The 25,360-nt window shown below is 37.1% G+C and overlaps 1 protein-coding gene across 1 annotated transcript in view; it reads left to right on the top strand.

The window, feature by feature from the left end:
• The window catches only part of LOC129449268 (B-cell scaffold protein with ankyrin repeats), a 69,063-nt gene that overhangs the window by 5,184 nt on the left and 38,519 nt on the right, over nucleotides 1-25,360 (top strand). The window contains exons 2-8 of the mRNA XM_073859320.1: nucleotides 4,563-4,752; nucleotides 8,973-9,368; nucleotides 12,884-13,005; nucleotides 13,340-13,478; nucleotides 14,553-14,695; nucleotides 17,438-17,552; nucleotides 22,368-22,561. Coding sequence (XP_073715421.1) covers nucleotides 4,680-4,752; nucleotides 8,973-9,368; nucleotides 12,884-13,005; nucleotides 13,340-13,478; nucleotides 14,553-14,695; nucleotides 17,438-17,552; nucleotides 22,368-22,561 — 1,182 coding nt within the window. The 5' untranslated portion in view covers nucleotides 4,563-4,679. The remainder of the gene's footprint in view (nucleotides 1-4,562; nucleotides 4,753-8,972; nucleotides 9,369-12,883; nucleotides 13,006-13,339; nucleotides 13,479-14,552; nucleotides 14,696-17,437; nucleotides 17,553-22,367; nucleotides 22,562-25,360) is intronic.

The raw sequence follows: 25,360 nt of genomic DNA, 5'->3' as shown, positions 1-25,360 counted from the left end.
GTTTTTTATTGCAATGTTTCAATGCATTAAAGCATTTTTACAAGAAAGATAAAGATTTTTTTTTTACATTGATCTGAAGAATGTATTTATATATTAACAGGGTTTTTTGTGGGGGGGGGGGCACTTTTATTCAAAGGCAACACTGCATTTAAATTATACTATATTTGAAGAGTATTTGCCTTCCCTGGTACTCAAACTCACGAATCTGGTATTACTAGCTAGCAACTATCAGGAAAGCTTGTTCACACCTACGCTTTCAATAAATGCATTTTGTACTGACTTAACCATATACTGTGATAATTGTATTAATTAATTGGTTACATTGTTGATTATTGTGCTTTAAATATAGCCTAACATTCTTCCTCTCTTGTACATCATTTTAATCTTTCATCATTTTACATTTTCATTACATTTTTGTCCAAAACAACTTACAAATAAGGTAACAGTAGAAGCAATTAGACCAACACAAGAACAGCAATGCATAAGTGCACTAGAATAAGTCTATAACACAGTATACATGGCCAAGGGTTAGTATTTTATTTATTTATTTTTGACAGAGAAGGTAAAGATAAAGATAGAAAAAAGAAAACAAAATGAGTTGTTGGCAGAAAAGATGGGGTTTTAGCCGATTCTTAAAGACTGCTACAGAGTCAGCAGATCTTGTCGCAGATGAGGAACAGAAACAGAGAAGGTACACAATAGTAATTTTTTCCCTTTTTGAGATGGCACCACAAGCCGTTGCTCTGTGGCAGAGCGCAGGGATCTAGAGGGTATAAGCGAGTGAAGGTAAAGGGGTGTTTCCCCAGTGGTGGTTTTAAAGGCCAGGAGCAGAGCTTTGAATTTGATGCGAGGTGCTATAGCCAGTGTAACCTGACAAAGAGTGTATCATTTCGTTACTTCGATTCTAATTGATAACTAAAAAATTATTGACAAAAATGTAGAAAATAAACATATTGCATAAAGTCACTGTGCAACCCAAAGTTCAACACATTGACAGACATTATAGTTTAACTCAGCATTTCAGTACTGAGCACATCTGCAGCAGGCAGATTCCTGCCAGATAAAAAAATAAAGAGTGTCTTTGCAAGTATAATTTATATTAAAGGAAAACACCAACTTTTTTCAATATTTTACTATGTTCTTACCTTAACTTAGACAACCTAATACATACCCATCTCTCTTCAATGCATGCATCTAATCTTTGTACAGCGTGTCGTGAATGTGTTAGCATTTAGCCTAGCCCCATTCATTCCTTAGGATCCAAACAGGGATGTATTTAGAAGACACCAAACACTTCCATGTTTTCCATGTTATATGTTACATGAAGTATTTATTAGCTATAAATTTGATACAATGTGCTATAGGAAGCCAGTGTAACCTGACAAAGAGAGACTAATTTCATCACTTTCAGATAACTAATAATTATTCAGGGTGACAAAATTGTTGAAAATAAACATAGCCTATTGCCTAAAGTCACTGTGCAACCTAAAGTTCAACACATGACAGATATAATAGGTTTTATTAGAAACTCAGCATTTCAGTACTGAGCACATCAGCAGTAGGCTAAAAATAAAGATGTGTTGTATATAAAAAAACAAATCTTTCTCATGGAAAAATGGTAAAAGTGAAAGTATAAAACAGATAATAATTAGGCTATATGCATTCTTGATATAGGACAAAAAAGCTATATCACCAGCTTTAAAGGAACAGTATGTAGGATTGTGGCCAAAACTGGTACTGCAATTACAAAACTTGTGGCTAAAACTGGTATTGCAATCACACAACTGGTGGCCAATACACAAAATGACAACATAAACATCAGTTGAGGGCTGCAACTCCACTTTTTAAATGACAATATCCTGGCCGGACCACTGTTGTCAGTGATATATTTGAAATGAAAATGTTTTCTTAATGTCTAGTGACACATTAGGGCCATTTTTAATTGATATAAATTTCTTACATACTGTTCTTTTAAGTTCAAGCATGTTTTGACCTTCTTAGACACACCATCAGTTATTTTGTTTTAATCACAAGATGTTTTTTACATTACTCTACCTAAAACCATGAAAAGGTATTAGACAGTAAAATACATTTTGATTGGGCTAAATAGGCTACTGACTGATCAAACCTTTTATTAGTTTTACTATATTACACAATAAATAATAATAAAATCTTTTCTCATTATTTCTAAATAGTGAAAGAAATATAAAAAACTGCCAAAAAATATATTTCTTAACATTCCCTCATTAAATGGGAGAAAGTGAAGACAAGAAAATTCAAACATCCTCAGCATTTCGAGGGCCAATTGGTTTGGCCTCAGGGGAATTTGTCTAATGTGCAGAATAGACTAAAGCAGTCCAGGTGTGACTGTGCATAGTTAGTTGTGTCTCAGAGACTAACAGAAATTGACTAATTACAATGTCCATTCAAAGTCCCTTAATATAAGACTCTAGCTCCTTAAAAGTGCTAAGGTGTTAAGGGGAGAACAGGAACTCAAAGTAATCGTTGCAGAGGGATGTTTACTCAACAAAAGGGAATACAAAATGGATGTCTGCTTGGATGCTGTCTATTTTTTATACAGTCTAATGAATTCTATGAAGTTTTTATACAGTACAGTTGTGTGAATCATCTGAAAGCATTGTTTGATTGTGAGCACAGATTAAATGATTTTGAGAGGTAGGCACATAGGATGACAGATTGAGGATCAAGAGAATAGGAGGATAAAGATCCTGTTTAGCAGTGTGAAAGTCGTTCTCAACTGTCCTGGGGATCCATAACACAGCACATTTTGTATTTCTAAACATGCCTGATTCAAATCACCAGCTCATTGGCATATACTGAACAGTGCATGTCAGATACATAGTTAGCAACATAATAAATGTGCACAAGACTGTCTTTTGCTGGATAATCTTACATTAACTTGTAATTATGGGTATTTTGAGGCAGGACTTAATTATTTGAGATATTTTGGTGGGTATTTTCAGGTGGGTACTGAACTTAAAACACAGTGGGGTAAGTTACTGGTCTAGGCTCACTGGACATTAGGAATCTCAAGTGAACATTCCTGTATCCTACTCACTCCAAAGAACAGAGCCCTCAAAGTGCAACTTTTGACAGTAGTGTCTCATATACTGTAATGTGGCTGTTTGGAAGAAACTTGGCGATAGAAGCAATGAAAAGCAACGCAATTTACTCTTTATCTGGAAAGACCCTTTGTGTGACACCCCTTTCCAAAGTGCTCTTCAAGGGAGCAATAATGCCGCTTGAAATTCAGCCTCATGTTCTGGAGACATGACATTTGCATTGTAAAATGTTATCACTGGTATTTATCAATGCTAGATTTTGTTCATAAAATGCTGAATTGTGTTCCTTATCTGTCCAGCAATGTGATTTTATGAGTATATTAAAATACAATTCCTCAAAGGTTTGTCTTTCAACACTTTAGTTGCATGTCACAATTTCATTGAGTTGGTTCAAATTGCAATGTAAAGGTGCCATAGAATAAAAAAAACTGTATTTGCCTAGGCATAGATGAACGATAAGAGCTCTGTACATGGTAATGACATACCATGAGCCTCAAACGCATTTGTTTCCTCATTTTTATGGAAACCTTGTGCACGCAAAAGACTGCTAGAAAACAGGCCAATCTCAACATAACACTGACTGTGATGTCACAGTCGAGATGTATGCCCCAACATTAAATTACACATTAAATGAATGACAAAGTTAGTTAAATGTTTACTAATGTAAGCTACTGACATGAGCCTCAAAGCAGGGCAGAGCAAGACTCAACATTATTATTCATGACCCTTCCAAATAGGGCAAAAATAGACAATTTCATTCAAATGACAAATCCTAGGGTCGTAAATGAACACACTATTTGAATGCATTTTTTGGCACCTTTAATTTTAAAGTTAACAGTAAATATACAGTACATACATGTATACACAGAGTGTACTGTATATATTATTATGACCGTCCTCTAGTCCTCATTTGATCACATGCTTGAACCTGATGATTGCCACTTGTGTTTATGTGTCTTTACACAAACTATAAAAACTAAATAATAAAATTGAATATATGTTTGTTTCATTCACTCTAAAAATGGCTTGGTTAAAAAGGCTGGGCTTAATCCAGCCGTTGGGTTAAAACAACCAAGCATTTTTTGTTTTGTTCTGTCCAATATTTACCCAGTATGATTGAAAATAACCCACCCATCTATAGAGTGTTGTACTGTATGCTTGGTTGTTTACTTTTAACCTCTTAGCATTCCTGTAAAATGCTACAAAAACACCCCAAAAGCACACAGATTTTACAGTTTTGTGTTGATTGTATCTTAAAAGGGTTTACATAATTCAAATGACAAGAATCTCAGTTTTCCAAAGATATGTGACATGTTTAGCTTTTTTGTTTTTGAGTTGTTGCTTTATGTCATGGAGTGTTTCCTGTCAAAGCATGCAATGTTCCACCCACGGTAATAATAATAATTTCTAACATAAAAAAGTATTCAATGTTATATGTGGGATGTATATTATTTGTGTGTGTATGTGTGTGTTTAACAGGAAATAAAAAGGAAGCTGCAATCATCACCTCACCCCTCCACATTCCTACTCCTGTGTTTTCATTACACGGAAACTACCAGACCGTGACTAGATATCGGCCTGAGTGGACAAAGGTTTATGTGTTTGATCAAACACCCTCCCCACCACAACACCACACAACAGTCCAGAAGCAGAGAGATGAGCCAAACATGTGAGTTTACCTCTTCAAAATTATTTTAGACTTTAGATTGTGTTTGACACTGTAACTTGTTAAATTGATTTAGGATAGAATTTATATATTTGCTGTACATTTCTTACATGTTTCATACAGTTTTTAAAAGCTCTGTTAAGAGCCGAAGAACAAATATGATACATGAACTCATTTACTTGCTTAAACTGCATGCAGATATTTTTGAACTAGGCCCCGATATGACAAAAACTGTATAGCTTTACACTGTGTAATAGCGGTGGGTGAGATGAACAAAATGATATATGTCATGAAATGAGTCATTTTATATCATAATAACAATATGTATCACGTTAGAGTTGTCTTTTTCTTTTAATAAGGTTTTTATGTTATTAAGTCTTTGATATACCATATAATTTTCATTATTCTCATTACCAATATCAATATCACAAAAAACAAACTGTCAGTGATGAAATAAGGATAATATACAGTATATATACATATACAGGGGCGTAGTTGGCATCTTGAAAGTAAGGGCGACAGGAACTTGAATATGCATATGTAGTATAGTAAAGCAAAATAAATTAAACTGACATATTTTACCCAACAAATTCTTCATGCAGGTCATAATTCATACATTTTCATAAATTATTTAGACACACTGTCCTGACCACAATGTAAAACAAAATGCAGCACGAAATTAAAACAACTTGGTTTGCAAGTCAAATCAACCTACTATTTTAAGTTTTGGCTTGTAAAGAGTTGACAACTTATGAAATCAAGTTGAAATTGTTTAACTTAATTTTTTAAGTGCATGTTTTGCTTTTTTTTAATTCATGATGAATTTGTTCTTTAAAGGTGCAGTGTGTAATTTTTAGAAAGATCTCTTGAAAGAAATGCAAAATAATATACAAAACTATATTATCAGTGGAGTATAAAGACCTTTTAAAATTAACCTCAATGTTTTTATAACCTTAGAATGAGACATTTTTATCTACATACACTGAGGGTCCCCTTACATGGAAGTGGCTTTTTTGTGCCGCCATGTTTCTACAGAAGCTCTTAACGGACAAACTTTTTTACTAAGTTGTCTCCCACAATGAAATGTTTGTCCGGTGGTAGCTATCGTAGCTTCTTAAAGGAATAGTCTACTCATTTTCAATATTAAAATATGTTATTACCTTAACTAAGAACTGTTGAATCATCCCTCTATCATCTGTGTGTGTGCACGTAAGCGCTGGAGCGCGCTGCGACGCTACGATAGCATTTAGCTTAGCCCCATTCATTCAATGCTGCCATTTAGAGATAAAGTTAGAAGTGACCAAACACATCAACGTTTTTCCTATTTAAGACGAGTAGTTATACGAGCAAGTTTGGTGGTACAAAATAAAACATAGCGCTTTTCTAAGCGGATTTAAAAGAGGAACTATATTTTATGGCGTAATAGCACTTTTGGGAGTACTTCGACTCGGCGCAGTAACACCCTCCCTCTCCCATTATGAGAGTGAGAAGGGGAGCGGACTTTTCAGGCGAGTCGAAGTACTCCCAAAAGTGCTATTACGCCATAAAATATAGTTACTCTTTTAAATCCGCTTAGAAAAGCGCTATGTTTTATTTTGTACCACCAAACTTGCTCGTATAACTACTCGTCTTAAATAGGAAAAATGTTGATGTGTTTGGTCACTTCTAACTTTATCTCTAAATGGCAGCATTGAATGAATGGGGCTAAGTTAAATGCTATCGAAGCGTCGCAGCGCGCTCCAGCGCTTACGTGCACGCACACAGATGATAGAGGGATGTATCAACAGTTCTTAGTTAAGGTAATAACATATTTTAATATTGAAAATGAGTAGACTATTCCTTTAATGCATTTCAAAAGCGAGGGTTGGGCAGTGGACTGAGCCGTTGGTTGCAATTCGCAACCTCACCACTAGATGCTGCTAAAATTTACACACTGCACCTTTAAGACAAGTAAATGGTCAGTAATAAAAAACAAATAAAAAATAGAACAAATAATGAGCAATCCCAGGTGAAATTGCTTCCAAAGCCTACTTAAAGTGCTCTGTTTTTGCGCACTAATTTTGTACTTAATATACTAAAAATTATGTATGTACTTGACTGTGCTATTTTGAGACACCATATGAACTAAAATGTGCTTAAAAGGTATTTAAAAATGTATTTAGGTACCACTTGTAATAAACTTGAACCCATCTTTGTTTGAAAGTTGAGGTCAAGTTTAATACAAGTGTTAAATACATTTTTTAATACAGAGATAGTAAAGTGCATTTTAGTTCATATTCATGGTGTCTCAAAATAGCACAAATAAACACTTGGATAATCTTAAGAACATCTTGATAAGTACTAAAGATGAAGTATTAGTATATTAAGTACAAAAGGAGTGTGCGAAAATAAAGCACTTTAAGTACAAGTAGAAGTATACAAATTTTTCATGTGGGATAGCCCACATAATTATAATACAACAAGCATAAAAATAAACAGTGCTTTTTATGTTTTTCATGTTGGTCTGTAGAAACGTAATCAAATGTAAAATAATACATGCATAGACTTATACTGTATAGACTAAATTAACTATAGATTAATCCTTTTTGCAGTTACAAAAGTTAATCAGTCACGACAAATTATTTTTTCCATTGTTTGATTAACATTAAAAACAGCATACTTTCACTTTAAAAGTGACATAGAATGATTGAATGGGGTATTTATCCTTGTTCTGTGATGTGACATGTAGACAAAAATGTTTTTGTTTGGGTCTGTAATGCCTTAGAAGCTTCCTAAAAACCTCTCTCAGATAGCTCTATTAGGGAGGGGGATTTTAAACAAGTGGTTTTGCACCTATTTGGCTACCCCTACTGGCTTAACTTGCAATCTCATTACTGATTGGCTGACTTTGATGCCAATCAAAAAATGTAGCCAATTATTTTAAAGTGGAGGGGCAGTTAGATGCCTGTGATGTCATAAGCATCAGTTTTCAGTTTGGGCCGTTTTCTGGCTGACATTTCTAAAAGAGGATTTCTGTGAGACTGAGATGTTTAGCATGTCTAGCACTTTTTGTATGTTCGCGAATGTGGGTAGACTACCATTATTCAACAAAGACAAGGTAAAAATGGTTTTTCATTCTCTGTCCCCTTTAAGAGTAAGTGCATGGATCCAAAAGGCTAGCCTACTATGCAGTTAGGGGGCGTGCACACCAACGCTTTTACGCCCGCGGCCGGCGCATGTTTTCAATTGTTTCCAATGGAAGCTCGGCGTTTTTCAAATAAGCCAGCAGCTAGCGGGTTTTTTCCGCGCTGAAAAGCGGCGCTTGGCGGTTTTTCCGCGCTCGGCGTTGAGCGTCGAGAGTTGAAAGAGATTCAACTTTGGTAGAAAAGCTCCTCTCGTCAATGTCAGTTCTCACACGACCGCCCAATCACAGTGGAGGAGGGGCGGGACATTACCACAACAACCAACCGGCTCACAGCTGAAGTATCACAGCTACCAAAGCGCTCAGCTGAAGAAAGCTGGCACTCAGCTGAAAAACAGCTGGTAATCGGCGTCCTCAAGGCGTTTTCAGCCGCGTTTAAAAGTTTTGGTGTGTCCAGCCCCTTAATTTTTTAACTGCTTACATTCATTTTAAGACTGTGTTTTACTTGCTGCATTTTTTGTCTTCCTGTACATAAATGTTTAAATTGGCAATGCCTAAAAGCATGTGAAATAGTCATTTGTGACAATGCATGAATGACCTGATCAGGCAAATGACAGTTCTTTGCTGTTCCCGTTTCACTCTTTTGAAGCTCAACCAGACGCACGTGCATGAAAGATGCTTGCTCACTTTTGATTGGATTAATGTTACTTCACTCCAATCTAACTAACAAAAAATACATGGACAGAATGGTGGCGGGGAGTTGAAAACTGTGGGGGACATGTCCACCGTGTCCCCTGCTTGATCTACACCTACATATATAGAAAAGTGATTTAGTCTGTTTGAATAACATGAGTGACAGACAGCAGCAATATTAAGACCAAAAGTCCAAATCCAATATACTACAAATGCCTTTTCTTTTTTGGCTGTTTTCTTTCTCTTAAGACCTAAATGATTGTGTTTCTACTGATATTTGCTAAGGCGGGCATTTTGTGCATACCATCATTTCTCTAAATATCTTCTTTTGGGTTCATACATTTTTTTATTTATATGAATTATTCTTTTAAAATGAATGCTTACCTCTCTCTCTCATCTCTTTTTATAGCTGAAGATCTTCTGATCATCTATGAGTCTGAGGCAGAGCAGTGGGCATCATACCTGCGCTCCCACTTGGCAGGTCCCATTCCTGAAACCGGCATCTGTTGTTATGATATTGCCATGGTTACCAGTCGCAAGGATGACTTCCTGAGACTGAAAGGGTACAAATGCAAGCTGCTAATACTGTCACGGGGCATGCTGGATGGGCTATGCCAGCTCCGGCGGTTCTTCCTGGCTCGAGTTTTGCAACCGGAGGCCTGTGTGGTGATTCTCCTGTGTGGAGTAGAAAGTCTGGCTCCTCTTCTGGAGATGGTGCCAATAAAGGGTGACACTTGTCTCCAGATTTCCAGCGAGCAGGAGCCTCAGGAGTACCGCTCGGCTGTGGTAGAAATAACACGCAAAGGTGAGGGTTTGGGACTACTTATGAGGATGGCTGTGGAGTAGTGGTGAAGGATCTGAAATGTTGTAGATTTGAACCCCAGAGGGTTGAGCCATGAGCTACAACTATTTTCCCAGCAGGGCAAAGCACTTAACCCTCTAGATTGAAACAGTCCCTATGGTAAAATACGTACTATACATCGCATTGAATAATTGATGTGAATTTAATAAGCATTCACCTCTGAGGACCTGTATCATCTCACAGAGATGGTTTTGTCATCATAATTCTCACCAAGAAATTATCCTTGATCCAATGTTAGCCGCTTTATGTGTGATTTTGTGGCACTCGGACACACTGGTGTGTGAAGTAATAAAATCCCATTTAGTAGTAATAAAAATAATGAGACTTAAAGCAGTGGCAGTGAATTACAGGTAAATGGCCAGAACTAACCCCCCCATGCCGAAGCCGCAGTGTGACAAATAGCTTGTTGTTGCAGGTTAAATGGCACCGAGGGGAGTTTAATGGGGTTTACATTTTGCTGCCGTAATTGGTGATTCTGGATACTATAATTATGGAATAGTATGAGGAGAGGACCAGAGACAGGGTTGTTTTTGGCACATGTGAGACTTCATTATTTCTTCTTGAGCCTGACAAGCAATTACCATCCTCCCATTACTGCATCACAATCTGCTGATCCTTGGAGAATAATATAGTCAACATACTGGAGAACTGGGCAAATTCACACACACACAGCCAGCCCAGTGTCTAGCTCAACCAATTTGGCTCGCTGTGTATTTTTTTACTCTATTACAGAGTCTGTAATTGTCTTTGCATTATATGCAGTACCTTGCTTGACAGGCTTACAGTAAGCACTTTTATGGTGCATGTGATGAAGCTAATTTCATAGTGCAGTAAGGGCATTATCCCAACCAAACCGCGCCAGAGCGAGTTTGACCCTGGTTTGAAGCCTGGTTTGTTTGACTAGTGGGATCACTATGTACCATGTCTGGCACGGTTTGGTTAATCGCGCCCTAGCCGCCTTGCAGAACTGGGTGCAGTTAACTTGGGCGCAGGTGCGAAATGCGCAACATGATCGCATATCACGCCAGAGCACGGTTCAAAAGGAGACACGTCCGTTGCGCGACCACTCAAGTTACGTGAATGTCTGAGCTGCACATGCGATAGATCTACTAAGCAATATGGATTATTTAATATTTTGTTCATTCACACTGCAGGGCTCCAGACTAACGTTTTTCCCTAGGAGCACAGTGGCCCGCAAATGAAAATTTTAGGGGCGCAACCAGAAAATGTAGGGGCACACGACGTAAATCACCATGCTAACCAAATATTCACATTTCTACTAATTTTTACTGTATTACTAATAAATACTTTAATGCTAGATGCAGAATACTTTAATGCTATATGCAGAAAGTACAATGTGCTGTGATGTAAAATTCAGTGGCACACTCTCAAATTTTAGTGGCTAAATGCCACCATTTGGTGGCAGTCTGGAGCCCTGCACTGCCAATGATTTGCCGGCATCTGCAAGGTCCCGGAAAGACACGTGACCTGTTTAAAGTCCTGCGCAGCGTCTGAAGTTTGCATATTATTTATTATTTCTCTCTCCAAAAACCACTCGCGTGCATTTTTGTTTATGATAAAACTATAAAGGAGCGTGTGATGCGCCGTTCTATGCTGGTGAATGATCTTCGCTTCAGAGTGGATATTTGACGAGCTCCCTGATCTGTTTTTTAATCCAGTTTTCAGACATTTCTCATCGTGATTGTTAATATGCACTTAAAACCCCCATTTTAAGGAGCTGAACGATATATCTTGTTTGGATGACGCGCTGGCATTTTTGTTTATTATAAGCTCAAATGAGTATGCGACGCAATATTCTTTAATGCTGCTGAATGATCTCCACTTCAGCACGGTAAGTGACAAGCTAACTTACCTGATATCTGCTTCAGTCCAGTTTGCTGACATTTCTCGTCGTGAATGTTGATCTGCATGTAAATCCCTCATTTTAAAGAGTCGAACCAACTTTATGTTGCCTCACTACGGCACGCGCATCATTGTTTATGCGTTTCATTTATCATTTCCTGATAATTGCTTCAATCTAGTTTGCGACATTTCTCGTCGTGAATGTTGATCTGCATGTTAATCTCTCGTTTTAAAGAGCTGAACCATAACTTTTGTTGTGATGACGCGTGCATCTTCACTACGACACGCCCATTACGACATTGTTTTGGCCTCTCGTTCACACAGAAGGTCTCCCGTCTATCTTACTAGGTCCTCTTTCCGGCAACGATCCCAGAAGATTTACGGGACGTGTTTGTGTTCACACAGAAGCCTGTCTGACAATTTGACAGGTATTTTCTGGGACCAAAGGTCTGTGTGAATGGGGTTTTTGTTGTCTCACTGCAAGAAGGTCCCTGGTTCGAACCCCAGCTAGGTCAGGTGGCCTTTCGATGTGGAGTTTGCATGTTCTCCCTGTGTCCGCGTGGGTTTACTCCGGGTTCTCTGGTTTCCTCCCACAAGCCAAAAACATGCAGGTTAGGTGAATTGGAGACCCGTATATGGATCAACTTGTGTATGGATTAACTTCTGTAGTTTTTGCCATGAATATAGCCATAGATGATGGAATGACATGAAGAATAAAAGAAAGAAAAGATAAAATGATTTTTACTGAGGATTGCACTCCTGTCTTCTGTCCATTGTTCCTTATTCACTGCAGTCAAGGTCCATATTAAAACAAAAAGTCATTCAGGCACCATGCAAATAAACAATTATCATATTACCGTGAACAATGTGGTTTGATCAACCTGTATCATAGTTGCATGAAACATTGCATTTAAATTCTAGCCATAAACATTACTAAGGTTGTAATGCCAGAAATTCAGGCATGTGCATGTTTGCTTTTTCAGTAATAACTTTTCAGCATGTACAGTTTGAATGAGTGAAAAGAGCCCCGCTTTACTGATGGGCGCTTCAGTATAGGGGCAAACAGTATGTAAATGTGTTCACTTCCTCGTGCGTCAAACTCAGTACTTATCACTGAATATGGAAATCTTGGTCACCTCCTGTAAAAGTACATTTAAACAGTCACTGTAATCACATAGATGGAGGGATTGTCTTTCAGTGAATTTATTGTTCAGATTAATATCAAAGAGACAGCAACTGCAGGCACATCAAAAGCTGTAAGGAAATGAAGAATTTAACAAATTTTTTTTATCAATTCAAGCAAGATTTAAGATAGAATATTTATTACCTTCAAACTGATTTTAAATATTATACTATTATTTGAGTTTCACATTACAATCACATTTTCTTTCTGTTTTAAATTTATAAATAAATTCATATAAATAAATAATTCATTCATTTCACAACCTGCTTTACAAGACGTATTGTGTACTAAAATTTTTCCGTGTTAAATTCAACGTAGCACACGCATTGAAATATTGATTTGCGAGAATCCACATTTTTCTCAAAACAAACCTGAATGAGGAGTCAGTCAGTAAGGCATCATGTTTCTCCAGGTGGACAGGCACCAGCAGTAGATGGGAAACCGGTCCAACAACTGAAGGTTGAGAAGAAACTATCTGTTGGTTCTCTTGCTGAAAAATCTTTATTGGTCCTACCCAGTCGTGTGCCATGTCAGGTCAGACACACATTTACAATTAAAAAGTATGCATTTCTGCCAACTTTTGGTTTGAGGATAGGAATTGTGTAATAAAAATGTAGCCATTTAATGATAAAACTGATAAATGATGAAATGCTTTGCCTTTCAACACCTGCTACACCTTACAAGCCAACGACAGCTACAGTAGTGTATCAGTGAGAACAGGTGGTTTTCAATTGCTCCTCAAGTATAAGATAAGGCCCATACAACATATTCAGAGCCACTCCAAATGCTTACCCCATGTATTCAAATGCTTACCACACACTGTGTATCAGTTTGCCTGAATGTTTTCATGCTGTGCATGTCTTCATAGAGTCCAGGGGAGATTTTCATTCTTCTGCGGGAAGTCAAGACCATCAAAGATGCTGAGGTGGAGTTCAGTGGAAACAAGCAGACAGTGAAAGTAAAGCCTGTGAACTGGAATGAAAGCACACTGTGTGTGTCTGCCCCTGGTACAGTAAAGATGCTTCAGTATATTTTTATATCGGCGATGTTGCCAAAGTTCTTAATAAAATTTGTGACCCTGGATCATATGGGTCAATTTTTCAAACTTGAGATTTATACATCATCTAAAAGCTGAATAAATAGGTTTTCCATTGATGTGTAGTTTGTTAGGAGAGATACAACTATTTGAAAATCTGGAATCTGAGGGTGCATAAAATGGAAATATTGAGTAAATCGCCTTTAAAGGACAAGTTCGGTATTTTACACTGTTTTCAAAGCCCATTGTTTATGATGAAATACAAAGCTGGGCATATGATGCTGGCCCGAGAATTTTCGGGTGTTTGTTGTATCAACCCCCATCTCTACAATGGCTGCATAGGTGCACTGGAACAATCCTTCCTAAAATGCATTAAACCCTCGTCCACAAAGACGTGAAACTCACCGAGTGGCCAGGGGTGCCCACCGACATGCCCACACAAAAATCGCTGAAAAAGATGCCCTCCAACAGATTTTATCGTAGTCAACTCCATTGACTTGTATTAGATGTGCTGTGAGGTACAGTATTACTCCGCGCCGGGAACGTTGTTTGTATTCTTGCAATTGGCAAAGGCGGATTATCGCCACCAACTGGTCTGGAGTGTCTATTATTCAAGCTCTCAACGGAAGAATGTACGGGTGTGAAGCGTTTGGAAAAATAGGTCCACAAGTTAACAACGAATGCTAAAACACATGTTGGAAAGCATCTTCTGCAGCGATTTTTTTGTGTGAGCATACCAGCCAACACCCCCGACCACTCGGTGAGTTTCATGTCTTTGTAAACGAAGGTTTAATGCATTTTCTTTACATAATATCCTAACATAATCTTTACTTAAAATCCTAAGGACCTTTGTCATTATGAATCATTTTGACCCATACAATGTTTTTTGGCTACTGTATATAGCTGTGCTTACTGACTGTTTTGTGGTCCAGGGTCACATTTAGTCTGTCTTTAGTCTGTTTTTATACAATGACCAGTCTTTACTTTTATCCACCAAAAGCCCAAGCAACAATATCATGCTTTGGTGATAATATTTGTGTTTTAGACTTTTCTGCTGGAGATGTCAGTGTGACACTGTACTGTCAAGGAGTGGTCAAAGGCAAGGCCAGCCTACAATACTACACCATGCTTGAAGATGTTGCTCGCTGTCTTCAGCAGGCTGCAGATCCTGTGAAATTCATGTGCCAGGTAACCAACCACCTGCAAATGTAATATAATAATGAATAATGATTCAAAATTCATCCTTTTTCTTTTTTTAAAGGGAAAGTTCACCCAAAAAGGAAAATTATGTCATTAATGACTCACCCCCATGTCGTTCCAAACTCGTAAGACCTCCATTCATCTATTAAAATGTTTTAGATTTAGTCAGAGAGCTTGTTGACCCTTCATTGAAAATCTATGTACGGTATACTGTCCATATCCAGAAAGGTAATAAAAACATCATCAAAGTAGTCTATGTGAAATCAGTGGGTCAGTTAGAATGTGTTCCAAAAATACCAAAATGTATTTTTGATGCTTCAACACATTTTAACTGACCCACTGATGTCACATGGGCTACTTTGATGATGTTTTTATTACCTTTCTTGACATGGACAGTATCGTACGTAGATTTTTAATGAAGGGTCAACAAGCTCTTGGACTAAACATAAAACATCTTGAACTGTGTTCCGAAGATGAACGGAGATCTTGCGAGTTTGGAACGACATGATGGCGAGTCATGAATGACATTTGTTTTCATTTTTGGGTGAACTATCCCTTTAAATACATGCATAATATAAAGCAATTAAGGGAGTAGTTCACTACAAAATAACAATTCAACAAATAAAAAAAAGTTTTTCACAATTCTATATGTGTATGACTCTCTTTTTTCAGTCAAACACATTTTATATTAAATAATATTAAATATATTTAAAAAAATATATTTTGCTTTATAATGGCATTGGATGGTGCCCCAAATGTCTTCTGAGGTAAAGCAATGGGTTTTTGTAATGTTGGGTCAGAAGGCAACCACCAGCGTGACCTCACCTTTTCGTGAACACACAAAAAGTTTGAAATATAAAAGTTTCCTTACAAAACCCACCGCTTCACCTTTAAAGACATCATAACATGGATTAGTTTTTGATAGATAGAAATGCTTTTTGGAGCTTAAACATTAAATGTCATTTTAAGATGAAAAGAACCAGGATGAACACCTAAGATGGTTTGAGGGTAAAATATGGGCTAATTTTCAATTTTGGGTGAACTCTACCTTTAAGGTGAATCAACATTTATATAGTGTCACATCTGGGCAGGTACAAATGATTTATCTTAATGGAAATCTAACTTAAACCTTAAGCTAAGTGAGGGTGGCAAATAAATCAGTTTTAATTTGATTAGGGCTCGGTGCTGATGTTGGCAGGTTTCAAGCTGCCGTCATAATGCATTTGCCAATGGGGGGATTTCCACAACAAATTAAGGAAAAACATTTACCATTTACCCTGGCAAGCGAGTTTATACTGTTACAGCCTTGCAACAGTTCAGCAGTCCATGTGGCATGTACGACTATATATACTGTAGAAATTATAAAGTTCTGAATGACAGCCCCAGAGTGCAATTTATTAAATTTATGCAGTGCAGAACCTGAGTTAATTTTTTATATATATATTTCCTGCAATATGGTCTATATACAGTAAGTGGAATTTTGACAGATTTTCATGACACAACAGCTAATGAAAAATGTTTATTATCTATTTTAGTCGTGGGTGTTGGAACCATTATATGTGGTTGGGACAAGACCCACCCACTTTTTAAGACCAATGATATTGGAACCACTCACATGTTCTTTAAAAAAAATAAAAAAATAAGTGCATGTGTCTGTTCACTTGTCTGAGCGCCAACAGTCAAATCCATTCCAACAGGAATGTCCTAATATATTAAAACTCAATTTTGTGTATTCATCTGCCTGCTGCTACTGCAACACAATAAGGTACACAAATTATTTAGGATATAAAAGCAGTTGTTTAATTGAAAGGCACCAAAATACAAGAAATGTCATCTACACACATTTTTTGGGCTTCTGATGCTCATGATTTTAATATTTAACTTACTGATAAATGGTATACCCTATTCATTATCGGTCTATTCTTATATCAGGCTTATTTTCCTCTAATCCCTCAAGGGTGTAATCTTGTTTGTGTTCCTTTGGGGTATATTAAGTTGTCCTCTTTGCCTTTAGCCTTGACAATCTAATCAAGATATTAGGGGTTCAGCAAGCCATACAATTTCTCAAGCCTGTTAATTGAATTTGGATTATCCTGTAGGGAGATTCGGTGGCTTTACTGATGTAAACATACTCTGGTTAGCATTCTGTACTGGACACTATATCTAAACACAGACTGCACATTAGAAATAAGATGGATGTGATACATAATAAATATATAGATATATTAGCCCTGTGATGGACAGGCCACCTGTCCAGGCTGTTTCTCTGACTTCGGGATATGTTAGGATAGGTTCCAGCGCTTCCTACAATGGATGAAATATATGTAGTGATTTATATTGATGTTCTCAGAATGTGACATTTATATTATACCTCTGATGTGGTGAAGCATATTAGACACTCATTCTTATGGGTTTTGCGATACGGTTTGACATTTTCTTTATTGACTCTGAAGAAAAAGTGGTGATGAAATTTTAACTTTGACCTAACTATTAATAAAACACAAGTGTTTAATTTATTAATGTTAAAATGCTTTCCCCTGTTATACCCTAACTTGCAGGGACAACTACAGTATAATGATGTTTGTGGTGTGATTTTCCAAAATATGTGAAGATTGTGGAGCTTCTGTTTGTTAAGCATCCAAAATGTTGACCAATGACATGAGTTTGTGTTCAGGAAACCTAATTAAAAAACAGACCGAGCTTTGATGCGTCTACATGGTTCTTTTGCAGGCCTTGCAGGTTCCTTCGTTGGAGAACCTGGATCAATCTCTGGCTACTTATCTGATGCAGAAAATGCCAACAGGAGGTTTTCATGGCCTGCAGTGTGATCGGCTTCCCGCTCAGAGTAAGTGCTTCTCGCATTACTGTGAAAAGCAGGTCCTTTAACCCATTTTAGGTCTCTCCAAATGCCTGCAGACAACCATTTCAGCATCAGCACAAAAAGGCTAATGCTACCAGCACTTTATTTTACCGGCTGTAATAGGCATGAATAAATGATGGAGGGAAGCCGCCTCGGCCCACAGAAGTGCATTACTGTGCACTTGTTCCTCTGACATGTGCCTCCCTGCCCACATGAATGCCGCATGACCCAGATCAGTTGCAGTGTGTTGTTGTGTGCGCCCATACAAAGGGTTTTCAAACTAGCTCTCAGCTTAATTCAGTAACTTCTTGTGCAAACTTAAGTTAATATCAGACACAGCTGATACTAAAATTAATATGCATATTCGATGCTATTTCGATTTAAAGTGTGTAATGTCTACACTGCTAGGCGAATTGCAAATTTCCAAAACCGGATTGCAGTCTGTTTGTTTGAGCAGCCTGGAAACAACAACCATCTTACATTTTCTTATTGGATATTCGGTTGCATTTAGAAGCAGTCAGATTATGGAGGAAATTGGGTTGGGAATTGCATTTCTTGTTGACTTTGACATCCTATATACATGTTGTTCTAAGCTATGTTGTTATTATGGGTGTTTAATTAGGCTTTAGATGAGTCCATGTGGCATGCGTTATATCCTCTGCAGAATATCTGTATTAATTTTTCCTGCCTTCTGAATGTTTTCTCGGTTTTATCCTTATCTCTGTTTTTCAGTGTCTCTCTTTACCCTCGTTAATTTAAAAACATCTTCGTTCTCTCGTGCATTTTGTTAGCGTCTTTTTAACTTCCACTTTCTCTCTTAGCGGCTCTATGAATATTTACTGTATCTGCTGGGGTTTGAATAAAATCAATTTGAAATAAACTCTATTTGACCTTTGATTCTTCTTGTGATATTTGCTTTACTTTTGCTCTGAGACAGCGCCTTTAAACTTGCTATCAGTTTGAATCTTGTATATTCGCAGATGTGTACTAGGCCTGCACGATTAACTGTTTGTAAACTAAAACTGCGTTTTAAAAGGGTGGATTTCTCAAATCGCAAAAGCTGCAATTATTTCGATTAGGGACTATATGCTAACAAGCATCCGGTTAGTCCTTGACACCTTGCATCCTGCACATTTTATGCTTGACACAATAATAATGACAGAATAAGCAAAGAATTGTCTTAATTTGTCATTACAGATGTTTGCATCATACTTCAACTTTTTTTTAAATGATCAGTTTGGCAGCAATGTTTAAGTGGTTTTTAAAAAACAGTACCACCTTGTTTTTCATTATGCATGGTCTTTCTTTGATGCTGTTAGTAGTAAATCACATTTTAAAGGAACAGTATGTAGGATTGTGGCTAAAACTGGTACTGCAATCACACAACTGATGGCCAATACACAAAATGACAACATAAACATCAGTTGAGGGCTGCAACTCCACTTTTTAAATGACAATATCCTGGCCAGACCACTGTTGTCAGTGATATAAGTATTTGAAATGAAAATTATTTCTTAATGTCTAGTGACATATCAGGGCCATTTTATGATTAATTGATATACATTTCTTACATACTGTTCCTTTAAATCACAAATCGCTATTTTGATTAAAAAAAATGCAATTAGATTTTTTTTCTAAATCAGGGTCTCAAACTTAACTCTTTCATCGCCATTGACGAGTTATCTCATCAACTAAGAGAAAACGCTTTCCTCGCCAAATAAGAGAAACGCTTTCATGTTTTCTTGGCACACTTTAGGCCCCTTAGTGCCAATTGGGCATCGTTTAAATGCCAAGGCCTACCTGAGCATTGTTTCTGACCATGTCCATCCCTTTATGACCACCATGTACCCATCCTCTGATGGCTACTTTCAGCAGGATAATGCACCATGTCACAAAACTCGAATCATTTCAAATTGGTTTCTTGAACATGACAATGAGTTCACTGTAATAAAATGGCCCAGATCTCAACCTTGTCAAATAAGAGAAAACGCTTTCCTGCCAATGACGAGTATTTCCGGCTTTCCGCAGGTTCGCAAAGCTATTTTAACATTCACAAAAGCACAATATTTCTGTAAATGTACTGTTTAAATTAAAATATAAAATATAAGCAGTGGTTTCTATCTATTTAACATTATTTTATAAAAGTAAGAAAATATTTTCTAAACCGTATCTTAAATAACTTAGGCCTATTAAAACCTTGCACTAAACTAACAAATTAAAGTTCTGAATACATTTATGAAGTATTATACTTTTTTACCACCAGTAAGTGTTTCAGTTTTGATTTATTTTGTATTTTTTTCAGTCACAGTATTGACTTCATTATGTTCCATCTTTGTTTTAATGAATTTGCTATTATAGTAATATGTGGAAAAATATTAATAACAAGTGAAAGTGATCCTAAAACTTTTTAATGGGTAGTCGATGTTACATAAGCTAGTTGGACAGAAAAAAACAATGTTACTGATCTATGTGTCATTGTATTGCAAGCTACATAATGATATAGCCTATAAGATACAGTATACTTTATTATATATAGCAGCGTAGATACTTTTATCATTTGCATGTTTTTCCTCATCTTTCCTATTTTCCTAACCTGGGTACCTGATGGCTCTTTATCTCATTCTTACTGTGCGTTCACACCAGACGCAGAGGAAGCGGCAAAAATGCGCTATTCGCATCCAATTTGATTGGATTTTGAGTTTACTCGCTTTATTCGCACATGAAATTCTAGTCATTCACGAGAAAATTTGCATCGTGGGGAGGGGCTTATATAGCTCAAATTGAGTAAACTTACCAGATTGTTCGACCTCCTCACACACTTTCTTCCAAACATGATCCTTTTAATTCCTGTAAAAGTACGAAGATGTCTCGTGTAGCGATGATAATTGCCCTTCATTGTTGTTTGGTTTTTCTGCCTCCGCTCACTTCCTGTAATTACGTCACTGCTGGAGCAAGCTTCCGATTGGTTAACGCGGCGCGAAAATCTGCCAAAGTTCAGATTTTTCAACTTGCGGACCACGCGGCGGCGGCAATGTGCCATTCGCGCTTACCGCACTGCATGCCTATTTCCATCTTTGCCTTGACTTAACATGTAAATCACTCTTGCTTGCCACTGCTTCCGCAATTGGTGTGAACGCACCATAACATCTTCTGCGCCCCACACAATTTTTAAAGTACCTAACAAAAACATAATGCATCATCATACAAAGCCTTTCAATTCATAAACAAGTCTACAAAGTTTGCAATGGCTTAATCAGTTTAAAAAGTGAAGTCTCATTTCTGTGCAACAACAACATAGAAAAACAGGATATCAATATATCTCAAAGGTCCACCCACTAGGAGATATAATGGATGCAGTTTAATGTACTTTTAGATCGTTTTACAAAACCTCTTGTAATCCCATCGGTTTAAAATTCACACTCAGAACATAAGTATTGTATGGTGTTTGCTGTTTAGACACATACTCATTAAGTTGAAGTGCTGGATAAACCTATTAGGATCATGACACATTTTAACCTCAGCCTTTGTATCTGATTAAAGTCAACTAATTTAAAAGGAACACTTTTACATGAGACCTGCACTGTAAAAGTGAAAATGTGTGCTAATAACCATAGATCTCCATAGGGACGTTTTTTGCATGAATAAATAAGGCATAAATAAGGAGTTACTGTACAATTATATCTTAGATTTAAAATGTCAGTTTTGGTGCAAATGTTAAGCAGTTGAGGAATGTAATATGTAAGATTAGCTGGCAAATTAAGCAGATTGTGAAAAGATTAATAAAGAAGTCCATCTCATATTGCTTCTGGGGACACAGGCTACCTCCAGCTATATTGATTGTAGTCATAAATGGGATAAACAGGCCAAACTGAAACTGGGTCTGTTGATCTCAGGTGTCCTCAGGGACCCGAGGATGACAAAACAAGCTGATATTGGCGTAGAGGCTTATGATTCAAACATGTAATATTAAAGCCATACAGTACAATGAATGTGTGTTTGTTTGGTTGTTTGGTTCATACGCAATTATTTTAATATTCCAGAAATTCTTAACAGCATAGAATTTTGCGACTGCAATGTATGCATTGGATTGTACTCTGATAGTAACTCACAAAGATACGGAGGCGCTAGACTGTTTAAAGCTTTATTAGCAAGACTTTAAAATGTATGCAGTAATTGATACATGATGATAAAATTGGCCTTATTTGATCGTATTTCTTTGATCTAGTGAGCACTCTAGCTGCTGTGTTATGGACCAATCAAAGCTTAGTCACTTGGCTTGCAGGACACCCACCAGGCAATGAGTTACAATAGTCAATTTGTAAAGTCATAAATGCAAGAATGAGCTTCTCGGTGTCTGAAATTAAAGCCTTGATACACTATAAGTCACGTTGGATAGCTCATTCTGTTCTACACGCTTAATAAAAAGTTAAACATTTTTTACCTTTTTGTCACTGGGACATTACCTTTTAAAAAGGTCCTATACCAGTATGTATGTACCTGTAAGGTTCCAGCGTGTACCATAGAAGTACCAATATGTGCCTTTTAGGTACAAAAGTACCACCCCAGTGACAACTTTAATACCTGCCTTTTTTCTGAGTGTACATTATCTAAACCTTTAGAAATGTTTTCAGTCTAAGACAGGACGATTATATTTTTTGACTTTTGAAAAATACCATTGTAAATGTTATTACATAAAGCACATTTTTAAGGTTACCTACAATAGTTAACTATATTTTTTTCTCAGAAAACTCAATTTTTTTGCATTTATCCAGGCCTAATTAAAGATGGTAATTTTTCAGAATGTTGAAGAGGATATCCCTACTCTCTTGCATTTTTCTGCCCAACATGGATTGAAAGATTTGGCTGCTGCTCTCCTGCTGTGTCCCGGAGCCATGCAAGCCCTAAAGATCACCAATAAATATGGGTACACACCACTGGATCTTGCACACATAAATGGTCACAAGCAGCTCTACACCCTTCTTAAGGAGTCACTGGTGAGTAAAACGTTTTGTGCTTGTAAAGTTATTGGGTGAGCCATGATTTTGGGCCCTATTTTAACAATTTACTGTAAGTGCATTGTCTAAAGCCCACGGCGCACGGCCTAAACTGGCGTGTCCGATGCCACTTTTTCTAATTGGACAACGGGAAAAATGGTTTGTGCGCCAAGTGCACAGCCTAAAAGGGTTGTTCCTATTCTTGTAATGAGTAATGGGTGTGTTTTGGGCATAATGTGCAATAAACCAATGAGAGTCTCAGCTCTTATCCCCTTTAAAAGCCAGTTGCACTGGCGGCATGGCGATTTCCTATTTAGATGCCGGGGTTTGTAAACTGAAAAACTAAGCGGAGGAAGAAGACCAGCAGTTTAAGATTGATATTAAAAAATATCAATTCTTCATTTGTATTGATATATTTTGGTATTAAATCCTTTAAAAGTCGTTTTCTTTCAGTCATGGAAGTTCAATTAACAGGCGTTTAATTGCTGTAAATGAATGGATAGCCTACATGAAACATGAAAAATAATTTACAAATATGCACGAAAAGCCTTACTTAAAAACGGTTCTCATCTCATCATATCCACATGTACAGAGTCAACAAATAAAATAAATCTGTGGGGTAGCATTAAAAAAATTTTTTTTTAAATATATGCAATATTTGCATTTGTTTAAAGCAAAACATTTAATTACTTACCAGGCTACAGGTGAAGCAGCTTTTTATGCCTCATAATCAGTCCTCATTTATGTCCAAGAGACTCAATAATAATCTTTTACATTTTAATCCTTTGATTTTTTTATATTTTAAAACATTTGTGTGCTGCTGCGCATCCATGTGCTAAGCAAATGCTCATTGAATAACAAAACCAGTATTGCGCCCCAAAATAGCAACGCGCCAACAATGCGCCTGAACACAATGCGCCTTTAATTTGCTATTTAAACAACATGGCGCTAAACGTGAAAATAATAATTGCGGAATGTTGAAACTAGCAAAAGTTAGTTTAGACTTAAACTGGCCAATTGTGTCTGAATGCCGAACATGGCCAGGGCGGTCTTTCTAAAGTTTATTGGCTACACCCTAAAAATGCGTGCTTGTTTCAACCCAGTTGGTATATGAACAAACCCAAATGTTGGGTTATAACCCAATGATGGGTTGTTGTTACCCAACTATGGGTTGAAACAATCCAACATTTTTTAGAGTGGAGTAGTACAAAGATTTACTACCTTTAGATAATTTTTAATATGCCAGAAATTATTAACATCGCAGAATTTTGCGACACTTGCGTCGCGCATTGCAGGTGTATGATAGAGCCCTTTATAAGTATTGAACTGTAGCTTGGTCCATTTCCCAGGGAACATCTGGAAAATAATATGTATACGAATTACTAACTGTGAGACTTTGGTTAAAAGTATCTGCCAAAAGTATACATTTTGTATGTATAGAAGGTATTATAGGAAGTTTTTTTTCTAAAGATGATTATACATATTTCATTAGCATTCTTTTCCTGTTGCATCTTCCAGTAAAAACCCTCTAACAGATGTTTGAAGAAAAAAGATACCCAGTGCATTGCAGCTTCGGTTCTTTCACGCCTGGCTGCATTGGGTGTTCTGGTGGGAAGGACTCTTGAGCTAAGAGGGTCAGAGGGGGGTTTCGGCAGAATGCTAATGCTTAGATTTCCCCTCACTAATGGTGTTTTCTCCCATCGTTATGCTAATATGAGATAGCTTGGTTATGTTCAACCCTCTGTTTACTACTAAGATGAAAGCAAGCAGGAAAGTATTGCATGGAGCGTTTAGCTTCTAATGACACACTATCCTCATTTAGTATGCATCCAAATGTGTATCTAGGAATCCATTAGCCAAGCCTAGAGGAAGCTGGATTTCTGCTGGGCTCTCTTAATATATAATCCCATTAAAATGTAGACAACAATCTGTTACACAGCACGTATGTGCAAATCCACAATGACTGACGTGTTCAGTCTTTAAAGCACACCAACGTTTCAAAATTCCTTTGAATATATCAATAATAGATATTAAAGCAACATTCTTTGAGACAAAATTGATGAAATTCTGTAGGTTTGTGCTGTTTGAAGATACCTAGACATAGTTGAAATGTTAAGTATGCATATCACAGGTTTTGGCTACCCAAATGCTTATCTGATTTCTGCAGTTATCTTTCCCTGATGCATAACTTGAAATTCTGATTCTTTGTCGCCATGTGAACTAGGGATAGACCGATATGGATTTTTTTAGTGCCGATGTCGATACCCTTTTTTTGTTTCATCAGCCTTTGCTAATGACCGATACAGGTCTTATACTGCCGATTTTCTTGAGCCGATATTTGAAGACGATGCTGCTTTTGCTCACTCAATTTACATAATAAAAATGACACGATGATGCCAAATGTTACAAGTCTCAATTAAATAAAGTAATATTTATTAAACTTAAAAAACTATATTTAACAAATAGTAATAACAGGTGAGGGTGCTATGGAACCATGAACTGCACTCTCCACAATGACGAGTAACTATCAGCAAAGGATATTGATTTCTAGCACTTTACTACTACAAATATATATAGAGATGAGAAATAAAAACCTGCTTTGTCCAGCTATGATCAGCTGTTAGGCCGAGCTTTCAATGTTGTCATGGAAAGGTTTTTAGTCACATGACCTGCAATCGCTTGTGGTTTCCAGCACTCTGTCTGTAAATAATGCTGGAAAAAATTGGCGAACACAGCAGCCACTTATCGGCCGATACACATAAAACTCGCAAAAAATGGCCCGATATATCAGCTGGCTGA

The sequence above is a fragment of the Misgurnus anguillicaudatus genome, chromosome 21 (assembly GCF_027580225.2).
Source record: "Misgurnus anguillicaudatus chromosome 21, ASM2758022v2, whole genome shotgun sequence".
Lineage (NCBI taxonomy): Eukaryota > Metazoa > Chordata > Actinopteri > Cypriniformes > Cobitidae > Misgurnus > Misgurnus anguillicaudatus.
The sequence above is the reverse complement of the archived record's forward strand: the minus strand, read 5'-3'. Positions and strand labels throughout refer to the sequence as shown.